Source organism: Urtica dioica, chromosome 8 (assembly GCF_054948205.1).
Source record: "Urtica dioica subsp. dioica isolate 48M chromosome 8, U.dioica_male_clone48M_v1_H2, whole genome shotgun sequence".
Taxonomy (NCBI): domain Eukaryota; kingdom Viridiplantae; phylum Streptophyta; class Magnoliopsida; order Rosales; family Urticaceae; genus Urtica; species Urtica dioica.
The window spans coordinates 31,924,181-31,947,397 of record NC_142763.1 but is presented as its reverse complement, the minus strand read 5'-3'; the positions used below and the strand labels follow the sequence as shown (position 1 = coordinate 31,947,397).

At 36.0% G+C, this 23,217-nt stretch overlaps 2 protein-coding genes across 2 annotated transcripts; both read right to left on the bottom strand.

Annotated features, from left to right (window-relative positions):
• Positions 1-18,021: 18,021 nt before the first annotated feature.
• LOC149389237 (small ribosomal subunit protein uS9) lies at positions 18,022-18,756 on the bottom strand. The gene has a single exon (XM_089623489.1). The coding sequence runs from the start codon at positions 18,670-18,672 to the stop codon at positions 18,223-18,225; it is 450 nt and encodes a 149-aa protein (XP_089479615.1). The 5' UTR covers positions 18,673-18,756; the 3' UTR covers positions 18,022-18,222.
• A 1,635-nt stretch (positions 18,757-20,391) lies between these two features.
• On the bottom strand, positions 20,392-21,549 carry LOC149389236 (mitogen-activated protein kinase kinase kinase 20-like). The gene has a single exon (XM_089623488.1). The coding sequence runs from the start codon at positions 21,508-21,510 to the stop codon at positions 20,419-20,421; it is 1,092 nt and encodes a 363-aa protein (XP_089479614.1). The 5' UTR covers positions 21,511-21,549; the 3' UTR covers positions 20,392-20,418.
• Between the last annotated feature and the right edge of the window lie 1,668 nt (positions 21,550-23,217).

Genomic DNA, 23,217 nt, shown 5'->3' with positions numbered 1-23,217 from the left:
TATTCAATGCGTATGCTTTGCGAATAATTCTACTCTAGACTCTAGAGTGAAAGATTTAAAAAAAAAAAAAAAAAAATTATCTTATTTGTCCTCTCCACTTTTTATGGTATCCCCGAGCCCAATCGAATTTAAATAGCGTTACACTATTTTTCCCAGGCCAACTTTGGTTCCGTCTTTTACTTTACTTGCACCTTCATCATTAGAAATTTGAATTAATAAATAAAACGCTTGAGATTTCGTTGTTTACAATGAAAGATACGGTACGACAACGACAGTTTGTGATATATCGATTACTTGTATATATACTACCCACCCAACGTGTTGTTAAAGTTAAAGGTCCACTATAATAATACTACCCACCCACTTCAAATTTGATTAAACAAATATTTTTGATTTATTTTTTAATCCAAATTAATCAGTTAAAATTAATTGAACGGTTAATTTTAAATTAACCTAAATTATAAGACTTATTAAATAAAAAATAATACAATATATTATTTTTTAAATTAAATTTAATTACAACTAATAATATCTATCAACAATTTATTAAAATTTATATACGAATTTATAATAATTTTAAAAAATTTATTATATCAATTTACTAATTAATTTAATTATAATGAAATTAAAGGTATTAATTTCTTAAATAAATTTCAATATTAAATAAAATATATTAAAAATATTTCAGTTAACTTAAGGATAAATTACATAAATGCTCCCTGAACTTTTGACCATTTAACAACGTGGTCCCTACTTTTATTTTTCTTACAGCGTTGCCCTTGAACTTTGACAATCTTACAAACTTCGTCCTTCGGTCTATTTTTCTCAACAATCCATCCATTTTTTCCCATGTGATTGGCATGTGACTATTTAAACAGGGACAAAATTGTAAAATAACAAAAAAGATTGATTTTATAATTATTTAATATTATTAAAAATTATTATTTATTATATAAAAAATAAATAAAAATAAAATAATTATGTAAAATATAAATTTTTAATAAAAATGAATTGTAAAAATGAATTATTATTTATTATTAATTTTCTATTATCGTGAAAAAAAGTATAATGGAAATGTATAAAAAAATTATTAAAAAAAGACAATAAACAAAATGAAAATTGAAATTTTTTAATTTTAATTTATTAATTTTAAATATAAAATAATTAAATAAAGGATATATAGGTAATTTTAAATATTCAAGTTATTACACAAGTTAAAATAGACGGAATATACTCCCAAAATTTGACGGAAGGACTAAGTATGTAAGATTGTCAAAGTTCAAGGACGACGCTGTAAGAAAAATAAAAGTAGGGACCACGTTGTTAAATGGTCAAAAGTTCAGGGGGCATTTATGTAATTTATCCTTAACTTAATTCAAAAAAAAATTTGGTTAAACGGTTGACCTTTAACCTAAGTTTTCGGTTGAAGGTTAACCTAGTTTAATTGAATTTTCATCTTTACACCCACCCAATCAATTCATTACTAAATAGTAAATACAACATACCAATAAATTGTCATAATAACGATATTAATGTTGTCAATGGTGCCCACAAGAAGAGTTGTAGTCTTTATATTGTACATTTGATGTAATAAAGTCTCATGAAGACTCTTGCTTGTAATTGCTTATTCATTAATAAAAAGTTGAAACGTCCATTCATTCCTCCTTGTCTGTTTGAAGCTTTATGATAAAACATTAGTCTTTAATCCATAAACAACTTACGAAGAGACAAATGTAGATTTGCATGAACAAACTCTTCGTAGTTTGCTTAAAAAGATATATTCGCAATCTAAGGGTCAAAGGACTATTGACCTCAGTACGATTGTTAGGAGAATCTATGATGTCTGGTTATGGGGCATTGAGAGTTGGAGACTCTATAGTTCTTCTAGGTATCTTCCGAAGGTACTGAATTGACCAGTGCACTTCTAGAGACAAAATAAGAACAAACCATTTAACCTCTTATGTCTCGAAGTCGCTACGTATGAATTGCATCGTGCTTATCTTAATCCTGAAATGAGACATGCCATTTCACAGCTTACGTATTCTCATTTGAGAAAGTCAGAGTTTGGACTCACTATGTGATTCCGAACAGGGCCTATTGGTGAAGTACTAAGTTGTGAGAATGTCATGAGTAACTTTGTGAAGTTCTTATAGATATGGAGTTCATGAACAAGATTGCTGAAATGCAATGTATATCACATCATGCTTTGTTCCTTGGAATGTGAATAAATGAATTGGCTAGTGTCCAAATTGAGTCTTGACTCTTTTGGATGAAACAATGTGACTTGTTAGCTCCTCGTCAATACATTGTTTCTAACTTATTCACAAGCGACAAAAGAGTTGAGGAAATAACATCTAGAAGGGTAAAATGGTAATTTTGTAAATCCCGACTAGCTGATGATATTCATGAAGGGTAAACACTAATAATATTCTGTGGATCCACTCATTACAATTATGTTGAATTTTTTAGTAGAAAATAAATTCATTTGAACCGAGAGATTTTCAGTGTCAACTTTTAGTGGAGTCAGTTGACATTAAGCTAAACTTGGAAAAGGTTTGTGAACTTTTGAGTCAAAGTATTTAGCTCAAGCTTTGTTCATTTGGATCCATGAGGTCACTGTCACGAATCACATCGAGTAGGAATAGTTAAACTAGAAGCTAAGTCAAAACAAAAACGAGACAGGTTTTACGAAAATTGTCAAAAAGGTATTTTTTGTCTTTTGAGACATAGGATGAAATGAATGTCAATAAATTTTTGACAATGTCATTTAATGACATGTATCACTCGGCCAATATTAGTCTTATTGGGCCTTGTGGATTAATTTCATTTCATAAGAATTTTATTGAAAATTCTTAATGAGCCTTTTACATGTTGTCATGAACAAGTGGAAAAGCTTCTAGAAGCCCTTTCTAGAAGCATGTTGGGTGCCTACTACCCAAGAGAAAGAGAGAATATTTTGTGCATAAATGTATCAAGATACTAGCCAAAAGAAAAAGAGGAAACAAATTTCATCCAAGAGGAAAGCATAGGGGGCGGCCAAATGGGTCAAGGGAGAAGCAAATAAAAGAGGAAACAAATCCAAAGATACACTTGGATCCTCTTGGCCTTGTGCCTCATGAAGGAAAATGGGAAATTGGCTCATGAATATGTGATATTCTATAGAAGAGGAAACTACCTTATTGAAGGTAAGACCTCTCCTATAAATAGGAGCCTAATTCTTCACATTTCATTCATCCAAAGTTTTAGAGATTGAGAGCTTCTCTCTCTAGACTTGGCCGCCCCTCTCCTCTCTCTCTATTCAATTTCGGTTTTTGTTTTTGGCACCTAGGTCCTCATTTGACCTAGTGTTTAGCTCTTCGACTTCAAGACTTGTTCTTAAGTCTTCGTGTTTAAAAGTGGCCACACACTAATTCATTTTTCTCTCGAGTGATTTAGTGATAGAAACTTTCGTGGTTGCTCGAGTTGCTGAGGAAGGAAGAGAGACGTGCTGCGAGGGGAGACGAACGTTGCAACCTTTTCCAAAAGCTTCTCAACGTTCAAGAATCTAAGAAGGTTAGTAATCTTTAAAGCTTATATTAGTTTTTATTTACATATGCTTGCACTTTGTCTAGGTTAGTAAAAACGTTTTACTTGAAAAAGAAATTTTTTAAAATTCCGCCGCTTACTGAAGCGTTAAACTTTTTCTTAAACCCTAGATCGATTCCAACAATTAAGGCATCTTATTCTTATTATGTGTGATGAATCTTGATTAAGCAAGCACTAAATGTATTTCGTCATCTCTTTTTTATAATTGTTCCTCCTCCACCTTAACAACTCCAACTCTAAAATTAGAAACAATCAACATTCAAAACATTTAATAATGAAGCAGAAGTAGTTGGGTTTAAGAGTATGTAAAAGAAGGAATGCATTGATCAGAGAACATTAAACATTATTATAATTAATTTTCTTCTTCTACATATAAGATTTTGGACTTTACCTCACGAGTTCTCTTGATGTGCTCTCGACCAGGCAAGTTCAACTCGAAACGTTGAACGCCAATCTTGGTTCTCAATCGGATTTGTTGCATAACTCGCTGAAGAAATATGTATCGCTATAGAAACCAAGCTCGCCGACCTTAGTGATGAGATCTACCACCAACAACCTCGATCCTTCACTACTATGTATGAAGCAGCATTTGGCTCATCGGTTTTCAGACCAATAAGGACGGCTCTTGAAGCAAACCCAAACGGGCTTGGTCCTCGAGGAGATGACATAAGCTTCAAACGCAGAACAATCAATATGAGGTCATATTTGAAAATATGAAGTGCGAAATATGTTGCGATTCAGGAGCAGCTCTTTTTCGCTAAAGCTCACAACCTCTGCATCGAGAAGGTAGAGTGATAATCTCATCGCTATTTCAACAATAAATGAGACTTACCATTGTCCCGCCACTCTAGAGTCGGTGGTCCAAGATATTCATCGTATCCTCATGGAGGTTGCTGTTCGATACTGCTCTAATGATTTTCGTAAAGGGAACCATGTAGCACAAACACTAGCCAATGACTGTTTTAATTTTTATAAATGTTGTTTGCTTATATGAGTGTTCTTCTTGTATTGAATTATCAATTGTGGCCCATTTGGCTGTAAGTACTTATCACGATTGAATCTTTGGATCGAGAGAAAAGATGAAACGAAAATTTGAAAAAGGGAAAAACTGTTTCATTAATTTCGGAGAGAAGAAGATACAACTGATATAGCCTAAGGCTTTTGAAAAAGACAAAACAGTCCTCAAAGATATAAGTGAAGGATAAAAGAGTAAACTAATAATACAAACTGATAAGCCTTAACAGCTAGAAGAAAAATTAAAACGAACTAAGCTTAGAGATTAAGCTACTAATCAACAATAATAACCAGATACAAGCCTTAAATTCCAATACTCCCCCTCAAGCTAGATGGAAAATGTCTTTGAGGGATAGCTTGGACATGATAGACCAAAGCGCATGAGTTGGAAGGGGCTTCGTGAATGCATTTGCTAGTTGATGATGCGTGCGAATAGGAAGCAACTTCACATCGCCTCGTTGCACATGATCATGAACAAAATAGAGATCGATCTCTATGTGTTTGGTTCGTTCATGGAACGCATGGTTGGAAGCTATATACACTGCCCCTTGGTTATCGCAAAACAGGACTGTTGGACTCGTCGGAATGACGTAAAAATCACACAATAGTTGTTGCAACCACACAAGCTCACTTGTTGCTGTTGCCGATGCTCTATATTATGCCTCAACCGACGACCTGAACATGGTGTTTTGCTTCTTAGACTATGAACACCCTGTGGTGGACCGACGTGTATCCGAGCACGTACCCCAGTCAGCATCAGAAAATACTTTAAGCTGAATAGATGACTTAGCAGAGAAGAAAAACCCTTGTCTTGGCGTGCCTTTAATATACCTCAGCAAGTGATGGACAGCCTATAAATGAATATTCCGAGGAGATTGTAAATATTGACTCAAGGAATTCACTGAATAAGTGATATCTGGTCTAGAAATAGTCAGATATAACAAACGGCCAATGAGACTTCTATAATGAGTTTTATCTAATGGTGATACAAGTAGGTATCAGACACGAACAATCGCTCTGATACCACTTGTTGGGAAACGAGATGGGTATCAGACACAAATGATTGTTTCGACATAACTCGCGGTGAAGCACGTAGGATATCAGACACGAACAATCGCTCTAATACCACTTATTGGGAAATGTAAGTAGGTATCAGACACGAACAATCGCTCTAATACCACTTGTTGGAGAAACACGAGCGATAAGCACTTGTTGTAATTATGTGCTCACCTTAATAACCATATAAGTTGCAGAATAAATTAATTACACTAACAAGAGCTAATTAAATGTATGGTTATCTAACAAGATCTAGATTTACTTTATTAATTAAATAATGAAAACATTCAAACATGTCAAGCAACCAATAAGAACAAAGAACAAGATTCATAGAGAACTTACGGATTGGGTTCACGAACAGAAACTTCAAGCTTTCTCAATCCGTCTTCAAAAGCCTTGATCTCCTTTTTCAAGCTTTCAGATCCTCGTCTTTGAACGCCTTGATCTCATTCTTCAAGCTTTCAGATCCTCATACTCCTCTTGATGACACCGTAGTTTTCCGAAACGTAATCTCCGGACAAATAAAGAAATATTATTCATGAGAGAGAATAAAAGACAATATCTTATTTCCTTTTAAATATTATTCTCTCCTAATATTAATGAAAGAGAATAAATGACAATATCTTATTTCCTTTTAAATATTATTCTCTCTCCTTTATCTAAACAATTAAAGAGAAAATATTGGTTACTAATTATGTTATGGACGAATTTTATGGCACACGGCCAAGGATTTTTTGGCGCAAATCCCAATGCCCGAAACTCTAAAATTCGTCCACCTCATTTAGTGCATGGTCCAATTGCTTAAAGCCCATTTAATTATTTATTTACTTGGTCCAACAATAAACAAATAAGTAATTAATTAATTATTTACTTGATCAAACAATAAATTATTAATACTATCATAAATAATTATTTAATTATGCAAATACCCATATTTCAGAATCGATGCTGTCAATCACAATTACAGCTTGTGAGATTATAATAATGAAACACATTATTATAAGAAGTTCTTTATTCGTCTTATCGAAGCCAGGTCGGGGATTATGGACCTAGTAATAGAAGCTTAACAAATACGATGAAAAGACGAAAGAGTCATTTCTCTTTTCCACATCAATTTGTCTAATCTTTGTCAGACCCCACCTAGGTACACTAAGACTGAACTCTCCTTTATACTAGAATTATATTTACTCACCGTGACGAGTGTCCACTGATCTAGTCAGTACGTGATCAAGATCCTCTAGGTTCAACCCGTATCGAGAAATGTCAATTAATCCGTTATACCTTTCTTGATACATATATACCCTAAGCACTGTTGCTTCTCCAGTGAAAGATTCTTCCGAACGTACATACTTCGGAAGTGCCGGCAATCTATCGATTCTGGAATCAATCCTTAGGTGAGTGAACATTGGCCTTCTTTCAAAAAAAGGCTGGATTCCGTATCTGTCAACCACTTCCCACTCGAATCATGCTCCGAAACTCCCAAGACATAAACTGTGATTAGCATGATAGTAGCCTTTTAGCGGATGAATCAAAGAGCGCGGTAACATGATCCAGTGTCCATGATCACTTCAGGATTTAGAATAAGTCTCATTGTGACCATCAGAGCGACCCTGGTTAGTGTGTCGTAATGGTACTTAAACAACACATATACAACCAAAGTCTGTCTGGGTCGTACACTTATCACAAGTATAGAATGCTCGCACGTCGTGATCAACATTCACCAGTATTCCGCACATATGACTTTAGATAGCTGTCCAGACATGTATCAGTCATCGACCATGTTTTAGCAACACCGCCCGAACTCAGGTGCCCAGCACGTGACTTAGTTTAATACAGAGGCTATGGATGATAGTTGCTATTGATTCTGATATTCAGACCTCAACCCACTAATAATATGATGCTAATAAAGTAAACCATTATTCTTTTTAGTAATCATTTATTTATTATCTCTCGTGGGCAAGAATTCATAACAACCTCCCACTTTGACCAAAGAGGATAATGCATTTCCTTTTAGTCATTTTATTCTTAGCCATGTCATACAGACAGCTAGAAGTCTGGCCAGGATCGAGATTCCCATCATATGGAGTCTCACATTAATATATTTTTGTCGCATCAATGTGTTTCTCGTTTTAACATTATTTAGTTCATGCTACTTTGCAAGTGATCCTTGGCTTACCTTTATTAGGTCAGGTTAAGTTGTCCATTAGTAAATCAATTTACTATAGAACACATTAACACTTCGCATACGGTTAGATCATACACCAGACTTTATATCTTCTTGATAATAAGTCCCTTATCACAGGTGTACATCCCTTTGGCACCAAGGCTAAATGTACCACAACATGTTTCAATCTCATCACCACTAATTATAGTGTGATATCATTGAACATATTTTTAAGAACTTTTATTGACCTGTTTCCATTATTTGGTTATTGCATAGTAGATCCTTATTGATCGTGTTCATATTCAATATACACAAGACTCAAGATTCTACTATATCTATAATAACTAAGTATCTCACTATTTCCATAAATCATCGTGTTTTAAACATTTTTCAGATTTCTCGAAAATTGAGCATTGTGAAGGGACTAATGGCTAGCCCTTATAATGATAGTGCCTTCAGCCTCGTCAATCGAGCTATATACTTAATGTCAATAAGTATATTTGAGATAATATGGAAAGTGCTAGTTGTTTCTAAAAACTTAGTCATAGAAACAGTCAGCTCAGTCAATTTCCTTGTGTCAGTCGTTGACACGTGTTTAAGGAGTTACACATATCGATCATTCTTACAATATAAATTTCATTAAATAAACTCTTAAGTACTATCGTACTTAGTTTATTTCATTTTTGGATCATCCTTTGTTAAGGTTTTAGTAGTTACACTAATTTGATCCATATCATAAGTTTTCAGAACTTTATCCATAAGGACAGTTCAATAACTTCCAATTTGGAAAACCCAATGAATTGGTTCGTGGTATCAGAAGAGCATCATCGTTTCCAATGTCTCTAATCACCCTTTTTGCGCCACTAAGCTTATTTAAGCTTGAACGCATTCATTAACCATTTATAGATATCTTCTCATCCATTAAGTCGAAGACATAACTGGCAGATCTAAAAAATTGGGTTTATGACATCTTTTAAGTTATTGTGATCTTTATAATCAAATCTTTCATAGAGTGAAAGATATTGTTGATGGTATTGAGGTGACGAGGATCCTTGCAAGGATGCTCCCACAATTTCATTTACATTGTTCATAAGGAAAATGTCACTTTTCCTTAAGTTCTTTTTTTTTCTTTTTTATCGAACCATGTGGCAAGGTAATTTTCAATTAACTTTTCACTCAAATTATTTAATGATAGAAAAATCATCATTAATGATGAGCTTGATCATGTGAATGATGTTGCTAACATTGAACAACAAGTGGCTAGATTCAGAACGTCCCACTTAATCGACGAACAACAGTGACTAGGATCCAATTAAGGATGCTCCCACTTAATAATTTGAAAATATAGTGGCTAGGATCCTTTAAAGGATGCTTCCACTTATTTAGTGAACTAGAGTAGCTAGGTTCTTATTAAGAAAGCTCCCACTCATTTAGAGAACTGGAGTAGCTAGGTTCCAATTAAGGAAGCTCCCACTCATTTGCTGAACTAGAGTAGCTGAAGAGCATATTTTCTCCGACTGATGACAATCCTAGAAATAGATCTAGCAATCTCAATTCCTAAGAAAAACTTGTGAGGACCTAATTCTCTCAGTTTGAACTTGGAATGCAAGAAAAACTTGAGATGACCTAAGTCTCTCAGAAAATCTTAACAGTTATAAGCTTAGCCATCGGAGAGAAGATATCAATATAATCAATTCCTTCTCTTTGGTTATAACCTTTAGCAACTAATCGTGCTTTGTGTCTAGCCAAAGAACCATCAGAGTTGAACTTATTTGTATAAACCCATCTACAACCTATGGATTTCTTATCTGGTGGTAGGGTGACTAAAGACCAGGTGTTATTCTCTTCCACTGCTTTCAGTTCATCTCTCGTGGCTTCCCTCCACTCAGGATGTTGACATGCTTGGTGATAAAACTGAGATTGGAAGTGATCTAACATGGATAGAACATAATTCTGAAATTTGTGGACAGATTATCATAGACACAAAATTTTGAAATGTGATGAAATGAAGGAACTGGAACACCTAAATTTGTGCACGTCACATTGTAATGATAGTCCTTGAGTTGTGTTGGTGCAACTCGCGGTCTATCAGACCTCCTAATTGGCATGGCAGGGACTTGTGAGTTAATAGATGTCGATTATTCAATGCAAGGAACATCAGCTGATGGTTGTGACAAATTAGAGTCAGGAATGACCCTATTGTTAGTGACAGGAATATGGACTTGGTCCTCATGGCCATGATCATCATGTGTATATCCTGGAAAATCAAGAGTAGGTACATGGAAAACAATATCTGGAAAAGAATCAAAAGTATTAGACTTAGACGGAATATGATAAAAAGGAAAAAGTTTCTCATGAAAAATGTCATCATGAGAATTAAAAATTTCTCTAGTATTCATGTCCAATAGTCTATATCATTTCACACCATGCAGATAACCAAGGAAAATACATTTCCTAGCTCGTGGCTGGAACTTTGTTCTATAAACCTGTAAAGTGGGATGCAAATGTTAAACAGCCAAAAGCACGCAAAACATAATAATCAACATCCTTGTTGAACAAGATCTCATAAGGACATTTGTGATGCAGAACAGGTGTAGGAGTCCTGTTAATCAAGTAAAATATAGTCATAGCACATTTAGAGTAATACTGGATAGGTAATTGAGATTGAAAGTATAAAGACCGAGCAACATTTAAAAGGTGTTGATATTTTCTCTCCTCAACAGAATTTTATTGTGGAGTTTCAACACATGAATATTGATGTAACACTCTTATTTTTTAAAAGAAATCAGAGAACACCAATTCCTTATGAACGTAAACGAGGAATGATCTTATGAACATCATATTTATTTATCGTCGAGCCCGCACCGCACCCAACACCGATCCTCATGGACATCGTATGCAGTTTCTGCTTTACACTCCGCTGCCGAAAGGGTGATTGGCAATCAGATCCATGCGGCTCCGTTGCAGTGCTGCTGAGGACATCATCTGTCTTGGGCGGAATAAACTGCAGTTGATGTTGAAGGAGGCGCTCTCACAATGCTCTCTGACTCACAGACAAGATCTCGTTCAAGTCCTGATGCTCGACGTGGCGGCTCTTTTGAAATTAGGCCCAAAGCCGTTGCTGTGTTTTCTTTCTGAATTAGGTAGGCTGATTCAAGCCGGAGGAATAGAGGCTACAGATAAACCTACTAAGTGGTGTCTTTACTTATTGTGATGGGACAACGAGCAATCCCGGGAGAAATTGTCATCCTTGGTAGGACTGGTGAGGGAAGTGAAGATCTCTTTGTTGGAGCCCAAATGACTTAAAAAGACGTAGTCAAATTATTGAAGTAGGTGTATCTCACACACTCAAGCTATTTATAGCTGTTTCATTATTAAAAAGTACAATTTACTTCCGATGCGGGATGTTTTTGCAATGTGATGACTGCCACACAATACACCATATATTGCTATTTCTAATACACGTTTTTAATACTTAATAATACAGGTTAACAACTTTTGAACCTTGTTAAGAGAATAGAAGTTACTTACTTTTTTTTTCCTTGTCAAACACATAGTCACATGTTATCTAAATATATTAATATGAGTAAAAAAAAATTACATAATGTACAAAAAAAATATATGTTTTTCCTTATACAATTAAACTTTAAAAACATTGTCATATATATATATATATATATATATATATATATATATATTCATCCGGAAAATTTCTTTTCCTACATTAGTCATTTAATTCTTTTTTTCAATTAATAAGAAAATAAAGGCAAATGCATGTTTTATTTTATGTAATTAATTAAATTTTTTATTTATATTATAATAATACATAGTGTAAATAGAAACACTTTTTTTACATGTAATTTTGTGATTTTTCTTACATTGTATTTTACATAGTGTATTACACTCTAAGATTTTAAATTTATATTTAAAAATATGTCAAGGTATAACAATTCTATGTTTAAATTTTCTATGTATGCATGAAAATTGAAAAGTACCTTTTTAAGTTTATTTACTGTTCAATACCCCACGAAATACCTTTTTTTTTGCAGTATACCCAGCGAAATGCGGTTTATCACGTGGTACGAAATACACCGAATGTTCATCAAATACCGCGGAATACCATGGTGCGAGACGAGATACCCTCAAAATTAGAGGTGGGGTACGATCGCGAGATGCGAGATTTCAATCCTATGAGAAGGCTGATTTCTGTTAATTTGCTTATGTCTGTTAATTTATGTTGATATTTATTTGCAGAACAAAGCTGATCTTGAAACGATTGTCTCGCGAGAAGGAATATCTAAGGATGAAGCTGCATGCAGTGAGGATGTTTCCGAGCTACGTGTTGACCATAGAAGGCGCATGGAACTAATGAAGAAGAACAAAGAATTGGGGGCCGTATACAGCAACCAGTTGGGCAAATATTTTACTAAAGATTAACTAGCTTGACAAATCTTGATATTGGCAACCATTTCGGACATGATTCATATATATATCCATCAGTGATGGCAAATGCAAATGGATAAGTTTTCCAACCCTTATTTCTTTTCCAGAATGGATAATGGAGCAAAGATTTCTAGGAAAAATGATCGCAAATGGTAAATTAGGAGACATTGTCTATGCTTGAAGATTGATCATGTGTGGCTGAAAAACAAACCATATCAATATCGATGACATGTACAAATCCAAAAGAAAAAAAATCTTGTTTTGGTCAATGCAGAAGCATATCAACTAGGTTTCAAAGACGAAATGAATGAGCTAGTAAACTGTACTTTTTGGGGAGTTGGAGCAAATGATCGTCGACAATCAATGTCATGATCTCAATATTATATTCATATTTTGAGGTAATGATCATATGATAATCTAGACACCCTCGAATGAAATTTTGGAGCTAATCAAAATGACATCGTATGGAGCTTCTGATATTTGGTTTCGCACAAGGCTTGATATGGAGATATCTTTAACCCGACGCTGTAACTTGTATCATAGTGAAGCTTAGCCAATGCTAGATGGCCTATCCAAGCCGTCGGTGAGATATTTTACTAAGGCTCCGAATCATCACTTCCGATTGGCCATAAATTTGAAGTTGAAATGCTGTGTAATTAAGAGTTTTGTGACACTTAAGTTTGAACAATTCCAAAAGGCTCATGTACAGAGTCTCGCTTAATCACAATCGTGCGAGGAAGCCCATGGTGGTGCACAACGGTAATAAAGTAGAGATCTGCTACTCAAGTTGTGGTGAAACTCGTTGACAAAGCTAGACAAGTCATAGTTTTGGATTAATTTGAATACATTGGATTTTGGTCCAAAACTATTGAAGAAATTATACTTTAGGAACAATCCCAATGCATTATTTTGAGAGACAAACCCATAAATATTAAGAGCTTAGTCTTGAAAAACTTGGATATTGCCAAGAGACTCTGCAACATTTATGAAAGTTTTTTATTTATTGCAACTAGTCAATCTTCTACCTATTTAATTTTCTTAGAGAAATAGTCCATTAAACCGAAGTTAATTAAATTAATTATTCATGTTAATTAATTTACTTAGGCTTGATGGGTATTTTTCTAAGTAAATTAAATTAACCTAATCAGTTAATTGATATACTTCGATTTGTTAGACTATTTTTTTTTAACAAAATGGAATTTTTGCTAGTTTTTTTAAAAAGAGTGCGGATTATTGGACTACTGGCCTAATTGCCCCTTTTATAATTCTCAAGTTATTAAATATTACATTGAATTCGTCCCCCGAGCTCCAGACAATAATTATAACTGACCAAGTCTTATGGAAGACTTAACTATCTACTGAAAGTAGGGAATTGATTTTTGTCAGCTAATAAACGCTGATCAGCGCTGACATGTTAAAGCATATTCACTTATGTATTAATGTGGTCCCCACATTTTTTCAATTCATGTGCAAACTTTCACACTACCACTAACGCTGATAACGCTGTTATATAGCATTACTCATTGAAAGTATATGTCAACCACCGTTTTGTATAATTCGGATCGAGGATGACACACGAGTCAAGCATCAATCAGAGTGAATTTGTTCAGAAGCAACGTGTCTTTTGTAAGGAGTGTGTGTGAGGGAAGCAATACACGAGGAAGGATATTGAACATTGTGATAAGATAGTTTCATTTCCTTCTTGAATGCACCGAGACACTTTCCATATGAGACATTAAAGTTTGCCTCACTTGAAGAGGTCTCTTGACGTATCTTGAAGCAAGGTGTATTACAGGATCACGGAGGATAACAAGTGTCTTGATTGCAAGAATGAAACATAATCGAATTTCTATTTGAATATTGAAATTGATTAAAGACAAGGATACTGACCCTCGAAACTCATCTCAAGAATCTGAGGAAGGAAAATTTCACTCTCATTGCCATGATAGGCATGGCAAGTTGGAATAATCAGAATTGAAGTTTAAATGACATTTTATTTTTACACAAGAACACCGTTATATTGAAAACATGCAAAATCCGATTACATGAGTGGTGCTTCAGGAAAAACCCGAAACAAGCCCTAAAAAGGAAACAAAGTAAAAAAGGGACACCCTAAAATCAAACATCCTACGAGCCTATTTGTGAAAAAAAATTCCTAGACTTTGCAAAACAAAAAATCCGCCCGTTGCTCCCTGCTCGCTGCTCCGAAGGAAAAACAAACCACCATACTAAAATCCACGAAACCCAAAAGCATCATCCGAACCTCCTCTCAATCCAAGTGAAAGACTTCATAAAAATCCGGAACAAATCCTCATGAACTTCGGCTTTCGTAAGCTAAGTAGATAGGTCATTTTCCGAAGATCTCTTTTATCCATTTCGATCTTCTCAACCTTTCTTTTTCGTCAATCGGGATAGACACCACCTGTCCTACGCCATTTTGCCCTATCACATTAGACTTTGGAGACTCGGCATCCCGAGAAAGAGCGGAAGGAAGAAAAAGGATTCTGAAATCCGGGATACCGTCTTCCTCGCTGCATGAGAACGCATCGTAATCGAAGAGAGCTGCCATGCCATCCAAAGCCTCAAGCGTATCAACACGAGTTGAAGTCGTCTCCAAAATCATCCCTTGCCCAAGATCTGGGAGAGGTTAGAACTGAGCACATTCGCTGAAGTGAATAAGAGCGATATGGTCTCACTCGTCCTTGATAGTAAAGCCTCACTCTTCAATCCTAAATCGTAGCCCTTTAGTATAAAAAAGTGATCGGGCTCATTAATGCCCAAAACCTCCTCTGCTTTGCCAATTCTAGAGTCATCAGAGATCCTCGAGCCGAGCGGAGTGACAGGAATAACTGGAGAATTGCGAATACTTCATTCTTCTCCTAGAAGCTTCTTTCTTTTTGAACCCCGGATCTTTCGAGAACACCTCCTACAAACACTTCATGCGAACCTCCGATCTTTCGAAGAAGAGTGGGGAGCAAAAGACTGATCGGGCTGAACTTCCTTCCCGATTCTTTTCTGGCCATGCACTGCCTCTACAAAACTGAATTCCTTATTGACTTCCTTGTTGACCTCACAACGTTGAACCTTGTTATTGTAAGATAGATTTACTGACCATCTTTTAAGAGTCGAACTAAGAATCCTCACAAAACCTCTCCATCCGTTTCTCTGAGAGCCCTCTCGTATTAGAATCATCCTGCCTTCTCCTTGGGCCACCTTCAAGAGCCTCAAACAAGAACCTCTCTTGTTGACCATAACATCCACAATTATAGAGAATCTGTTTCTGACGTACCTCTTCCGAAATCTGACCTCCAAAACGAATGCCAAACATTCTTCCACAATCCCGACCAACCAACAAGCAGCAACCCTACTCAGAAGCACGTTGAAAGAGAAATTTCTTCTATCCTCCAAAAGACGAACAGTTCCGCCATCTCTTCTCTTCCAAGAGACACCGAGAAATGCTTATCTTTTTTCTCGCAGAAATCTACGTAAACATTTTCCCTTAGAACAACCATGATCAGGCTTCCTGATTAGGGCTGACAAAACGAAGGAAAACGACGACGAAATGAAGCATCTCAGAACCGGATAGAAAAAACTTATTTTCCAAAAACTTTGCTCATGAAGAGACCAAAAGATGTGGACGAAGCAACGGAAGCCGAAAGAAGCTGGAAAAAAACATGGAGGGCGACGCGTGGGAGAGTGGGACGGCGCTTGGGATCAGATTTGAGCCAAGAACCGACACATATCAGATCGGCATTTTATTTCCGGAAGGTCTATGGGGGTGGTGAGAAGAAAAAATCATTTTCTCCGATCATTTTGTTGAGATTCGAAGAGAAAGAGAAAAAGAGAAAAAAGAGGGTTTGGTGAAAGAGAGAGAAGAGATAAAAAGAAGCGGGATTTTCGAAATTAATGATGTTAGCTTCTTAGCTCATAATTGAAGTTTAAAAGACATTCGAATACCATATTTTGAAACAGGTCCTGATCAGAGCAGTGGACTTTCTTGAAGAACTCCCAAGGGCAGGGGTAATCAGGACCGAATAAGATAGGTACAAGAAGACCAGAGGAAGTTGGAGATTCAATCAGATTATGTATAAATGATAAATGCCCGATCGATTAAACATGAAACAAAAACAGAAAATAGACATGACATGTATTTCATCTGGTACGTAGCAAAGAAGGCAACAAAAAGAAAACAGCATTACTAGTAGCCGAACTTGGGCCATATAATCAGTCGATGATCATGACCAGTACCAGGAAATCTAGAGGAATTAGTCGCAGAAAATTTTAATTACATGAGATTACAAAATATGCTGTGGTTCTCAAAATTCATTTGCCAGATTGCACTTCCCCATAAGTAAATAAATAAAAATATCGCAAAGTAAAGGCATTGCAGAGTATGACCAATACATGGCACAAAATCAGACAAACGAGTGAAATTCATTTTAATTGGGAAGCTAGGTAGAGTAGGAAATATACCAAGAAAACCAATATAATGTGCTGTCGAATAAGCAGACTAAAACAGACATATAGGGGAAGGAAATCAATACTACTATAAATCGTCACCATGACACGATTGACCTGAATATCTATGGTACCACTGGTAATAAGCAGAAAGCATATTAAACTAAAAAGTGTGACCAGGTATTCATTCAAGGAGAACTCACAATATGAGTAAAAAAAACAACCATAACTTACACTCCTATGATACAAAACTATAATCTATGTCAACAATTGATCGATACACAGATGCCTAATATATATATATATATATATACACACACACAAAGAAAAACAAACATGACAAAATAAGAAAATAAATAAATCACAGTAAGACAAAGATCAAACCATCAATTTTTTTTTTTTGTTAATGACAACCGTGGTGTCCAGGTTAGACACGACTAAAAGGCAATATCCAATTGTTGCATCAAAGGGGGATTTGAACCAGGGACTATCAAGGTCCCAAGAATCGCTCTTACCACTTGACCAACTCCATCATTTTTAAAACTAGAGTTTAGTAGCTAGATCACCCGCCTGAGAACACAACATTTGGGAAACTGGAAAAGTTGGCTTTAGGGGGTCTTGGACCCAGGATATCAACAAGACAAAAACCAAGAGCAGAGCACTCAAGATGGACCAGACGCACAATATTATTTTACTATACAAAAGTTAGTAAAGATCAAAGAAAGTTATGCAGTCATAGTGCCTGAAAAAATCTCCACATATCACTAAGACCAAAGATGATGTGCAATCTTCTTTGTCACACAGGTTAATGCTGTATAGCTACTTTGACCGAAAACCATGGTAACATTCTGTATAGAAGTTCAGTTTTTACTATATCTAAAACTAGACACATTGATTCAGAAAGCAAATAAAAAAAGTAGATTTATCTTATCCAGAGAACATAAACACAAACAGATAATCTCAGCATCAGCAACGTGGGACGAAACAAACTAACAGGCAACACACAGACACAAGAAACCACAGACCAAAAAAAACACACCTGGACAAACTAATTTCATTGAGAGATTATTACATGAAACGTAAACATACTGTTCAGATAAAGCCATGAAATCTCAAGTCCCGTGACAATGGGGTTCTTCTTATCACAATTAGATGAGCTTTGCAAGCAACAAATATCGCAAATGCATGATCATATCAACTCACTAAAGCTCTTATAACCTGCTGTGATAACTACCAAGCTGAACCACCGAAAACCACACAAATCGAAGTAACTATATATATAGCCTAAAACCACACAAATCTCAAAACAACTTTCATGGTTCTATCAAATTGATCATTTGAAGGGAGAGAAAATCAAAACAGACTAAATAAGTCTCGGTACTCAAAATTCCAACAAAATTATCAAAACACAAGGTCTTTCCATTCCATTACACCTATAGCAGCGAGAGAAGTAGTAATAATAGTAAATACCAACAAAGGAAACCAAAATAGCTCTCTGTTCTTCAACGGTAAGACTTCTGGAACCTGGCGCGAGCTCCGCGACCTCCGAACTTCTTGGGCTCGCAGCGACGAGGATCGGCGACGAGCAAGGTACGATCGTACCTCACGAGAATGTCCTTGATCTCCTTCTTGCTCTGCTCGTCAACGTACTTCTGGAAGAAAGCAACGAGGGCTTTAGCGATGCTCTGTCTGATGGCGTAGATCTGCGAGGTGTGACCTCCGCCCTTGACGCGGATCCTCATGTCGACGCTGGCGAAGCGGTGGCGACCGAGGAGGAGGATCGGCTCGTAAGCCTTGAAGCGGAGAATCTCCGGCTGAATAAGCTCGATTGGGCAGCCATTGATTTTGATGAGCCCGTGGCCGCGCTTGCAGTGCGTCACGGCGACGGCCGTCTTCTTCCGACCGAAGCACTGCACGGATTCCGTCGCCGGTGGTGGTGGTGGCGCCGCCATGATTGGTTTCTCTAGCTCTAGGTTTGGGCGAGGGTCGTTTGGGGGCAGAGATTAAACCTAGTCGAAACTCGAAAGAGAGTCTTTATAATTATATGTGCAGGTTTTTTTTTTTTAATTGGAAATTTAAAAATACAATACTGCCATTTTTTTTAAATGACGAAATTAATAATAAAAAAAATTCAATAAGAAATCTAATCACAAATTTATTATAAAAATTGAGGTAAGACTTTACGAAATTAAAATAGGAAATATATAATAATAATAATTTTTTTAAAAATAATATAAATATCTCATTCTACAAAGGACTTTTTACCACCGTTGGATCATAGACGTTCGGAACCAGCTATAGAAAGCTCAATGTTGACATTCACCTGCAGGAATGGAGTAATGTTGAAAATTCGGTTAACTTCAATTAACCATTAACCGAATTTTTTTTTCACGGTTAATTGTTAACCGAAATAGAAAAGTGGACAATTAATTACAATTAATTGTTTAACCGAAAAGTGGGCAATTAATTGTTTTCGCTACTGACGCACTATATGATCGCTTCTGCTATCAAGCAAACATTCTACTAAAATAAGCCACGTGTCCTCCTCTTGAACGTGCAAATTGAACTTTACAATAAACTATTATTATTTTTTTCAATTAACCTAGGTTAATTGTTTTTTATTCGGTTAAAATTAACCGTTCAATTAATTTTAACCGAAAATTCAATTAAAATTAATCGTACGGTTAATTTTAACCGAATAATTTCGATTAAAATTTAAATCAAAATTTTTTCTTTAACCGAATTTTTTTCTTTAGAATGGAGGCGCGTCAACATTGAGCTTAGTCTTTCACCCCTCAGACGGCTTCCATTTGATCTTGTCGCATAATAGTTTGGAGAATCTATTTTGGACTTTTTCCGTCGTGGCCTGAAATTCGAATAATAGCATACCGCACCTCAACTGTGGACATAGTTGTTTCTGGTCCACCACAGATCGTACACATGAGCTCTTTTTTTTTTCTTGAGTGAGTTGGTTCCAAGTGAGTTGGTTCCAAGTGAGCAGGACCATTTCCACAACTTAAGATACATGTAGAATTTTTCAACTTGCTTTTTAAAACTTTATCTCAAATCTAAATTAACTTATTAAAAAATTAATTATTTTGATTTACTAATTAATTCAAATAACAAAATTTGATTGAACTCGGTCAATTCCGGTAAACTTTACTACAAAAAAAATTGGTTAAATGGTTAATCTTAAACCTAAGTTTGTGGATAAACATTCACTTACATATATTAGTTGAATTACCATTTTTAGTTTAAGTTTATGTGCAAAGCTGAAAAAAAAAAAAAAAACTCGAACACTTAAACGAAGAATGATTAAAAAGTAACGAAATATATTCTGAGTGAGTAAAAAGTAAAAAAAAAAAAAATAATAATAATAATTATATATATTTAAGAAGATAAGTCAACATAAAAAAAAAATACGGAAAATATTTACAAAAACTCATGTGTTACTCATTCACCGTTCACCATTCACCATTCATCTTGTAAATTGGCAATACAACCATAATAACACCACTGAGAAACTACCAATAAAAATTAAGGTGAGAGTAAATTAAATCTTATGTTTCTCATTATTGTTGAACTCTATGGTTCGAGTCGTAGAATATATATATAGATATAGTCTATAGATATTACATGTATATATATATATATATATATATATGATGTTCTTTTATGTAACTTCACTGCAATAATTATTAACAGCCAAGGATGGTAAAAACCGGCGGCTTGGCGGCAAAATCCGACTTGAATTGCAGCTCCGGTTTACCGAAACCGGTCATGATCGCAACCGGCTTCATCGTCTCCTCATCAAGACAGCAATCACCATCATCATCGTCTTCTTCTGAACCCGAATCATCCCCGATCGGAATAAACTCCTCCAAATCTTCCGATCCAACGGCCGGAAGATCCTCGCTTACGAAGGGGTGTCGAAGAAGATCCTCCGCGGACAGCCTCCTCTCCGGATTCCTCCGCAAACACTTGCCCACGAAACTCTCCGCCGCCGCCGAAAACACCCCACACGGCGGAGAAAAATCTCCCTCCGAGGGAACCGTTCCAGTCAGCATCGCCAGCACGACGCGCCCGAGGGCCCACACGTCCGCGGCCGGGCCCTGAACCCCTTTCCCAACCACCTCCGGGGCCCAATACGCCGGGGTCCCCACCACGCCCCGCCTCCAAACATCACCGCCATTGTTATCGATCTTCACGAGCCCGAAATCCGAAATCACCGCCACGAGGTCGTCTTCGCCGTCGAAGAGAAGGACGTTTTCGAGCTTGATGTCGCGATGGACGAGCCCTGCTTTGTGGGTCCCGCGGAGCCCCAGGAGGAGCGACCGAGCGAACCTTCTGACTTGCGGCTCAAGCAACCCGCCGGGGCGCCGGAGGACGAGGTCGAAGAGCGTGCCGTGGCGGGCGTAGTCGAGGAACAGGTTCAGGATGGGTCTCCGGCGGGTTTTTTCTTCCTCTCCGGCGATATTGACGACGGTGATGTCGTGGCCGAGGCAGCGGACGACGGAGGGGCAGTTGCGGAGGCGGTCCAGCGCGGCCTTCTCGAGCGCGAGGTCTCTCCAGGCGGAGCCGGTGGCGGACTTCACGGCGGCGATCGGAGGGAAGTCTCGGAATCGGGGCTCGGTCGTCGTCGTCGGGAAGAGGGCCACGTGGACGGAGGCGAACCCGCCTTGGCCGAGCTTCTTGCCTCGCAGCCACCCTTTGCCATCGTAGAAGATGCTTCGTTCTTGTGTAACTGATCGATGATGATTTTCTTGTGGTTCTTGTCTCGCTCTCTTCATCTTTGATTTCAAGAAGCGGTGAAGAAACTAATTTGGGGTTTAGGGTTTTAGGAGATTGTGTAAATATAGTCGGAACTTTCAATTTATAGTTTTGCAATTGACTCGTTTGTTAGCTCAACCGAGTAATCTGAATGACATGTCGTTTTTGTATATTTCCTTCCTTCTTCCTCGCTTAAAAGGAACTAAAGGCGAAAAAAATAAAAAGGGAAACTAACTATAATTTAAAACCCTCCTTCGGTCCATGAATGCCTTTAATTTTACTTTCACAAATTTCTACCTCTGGCATTTGACATTTTTGCTAGTGAGAAATAAAGATATTCTAAAACAAAATATACCTTTTATCCACAGACGTTTTTATAAATAAGGATAGTTATTGTATATATGTTGTAACAAATTATCTTTTTAGACATGTATTAATATATACTTGAGAGATGGTCATCAAAGAAAATAGTATTCTATTTGGTATTTGATCTGAGTTGATGTTCGATTCAGGTCGAAACCCTCTTCACCGTAGGCGTAGAGATCTATGGGGCCGCGAAGGGGACTCTGACGCTGATATCAATGTGTGGCGTGCCTACATCTATATGTAGGTATTTTTTTTTTTTTGCAAATTAGATTTATTGCTATAATATTTCTAGCTTTCCCTACTTTGATTTGCTATAATATTTTTTTTGCATATTAGATTTATTGCTATAAGTTTTCGATTTATTGTTATAAACAATTTAGAGAAACTCAAAAACTGAATACAAAACTTAATAGTGTACATGATCAAATGTTTTGAACGTTTTTAATCTTTGTTTATTTCAAAAAAAATTTAAATAAATTATTTAAAACTTGCAAATTTAACTACATTACACAACTCATCACGAGATTCAGATATCTTATAATTAAACACTGCTCAAGTATACCTGAAAAGACTTTTTGAGACCGATGTCAAATCAAAGTACTATTCAGCCCATGGTTCAAAATACCGACGCTATGCCACGATAGTCGATATCAAGAAAAAATAGAAAATCAGTATAAAAAAGACTATAACAGCTTAAGTGTCGATTTTATTTCTCAAATATCGATTTTTATGAAGAAAAAAATTACTATTACAGTTAAAATAGAAAAATTATTTCTCAAATACCGATTTAATGGGCTCAAACAGGCCCAAAATTTGAACTTGAGTGCTTGGGCCGACAAAGCTCCATTGTTGTTTCTGAAAATTCAAAATACCGCATAGGTTTATATAAAGTGACTTCTTTCAATTTTTTTTTGTATCACTATAAAGTGAACCCTATTTGTTAGCTAAATAATACAAAAGTTTTTTTTTTTTTTTTTTTTTTTTGCATTCCATTACTTCAAGTTCAAATCAAGTGGTTCAAAATTCAAATAAATATTATATATTCATTCATTAAATATATTTATAAATATAAATATATATATATATATAGACATTATATATATATCTAAAATATAATTGTTATATGTATCATTAAATGATATATATCTATTTGTTATAGGATTTTTGTCGATATATCATCGGTAGTCGGTATTGAAATTATTATAAATATTCGTCGATAATCGTCGATACTCGATATATCAGTAAAATCAGAATCTCGATATCGATATTTTAATATTTGATTAAGCTTAAGATTGTATTGGACCAGCGTACCAAACGTCAATGTACAAACATAAACATATGATCAAAATTGGATTTTTTAT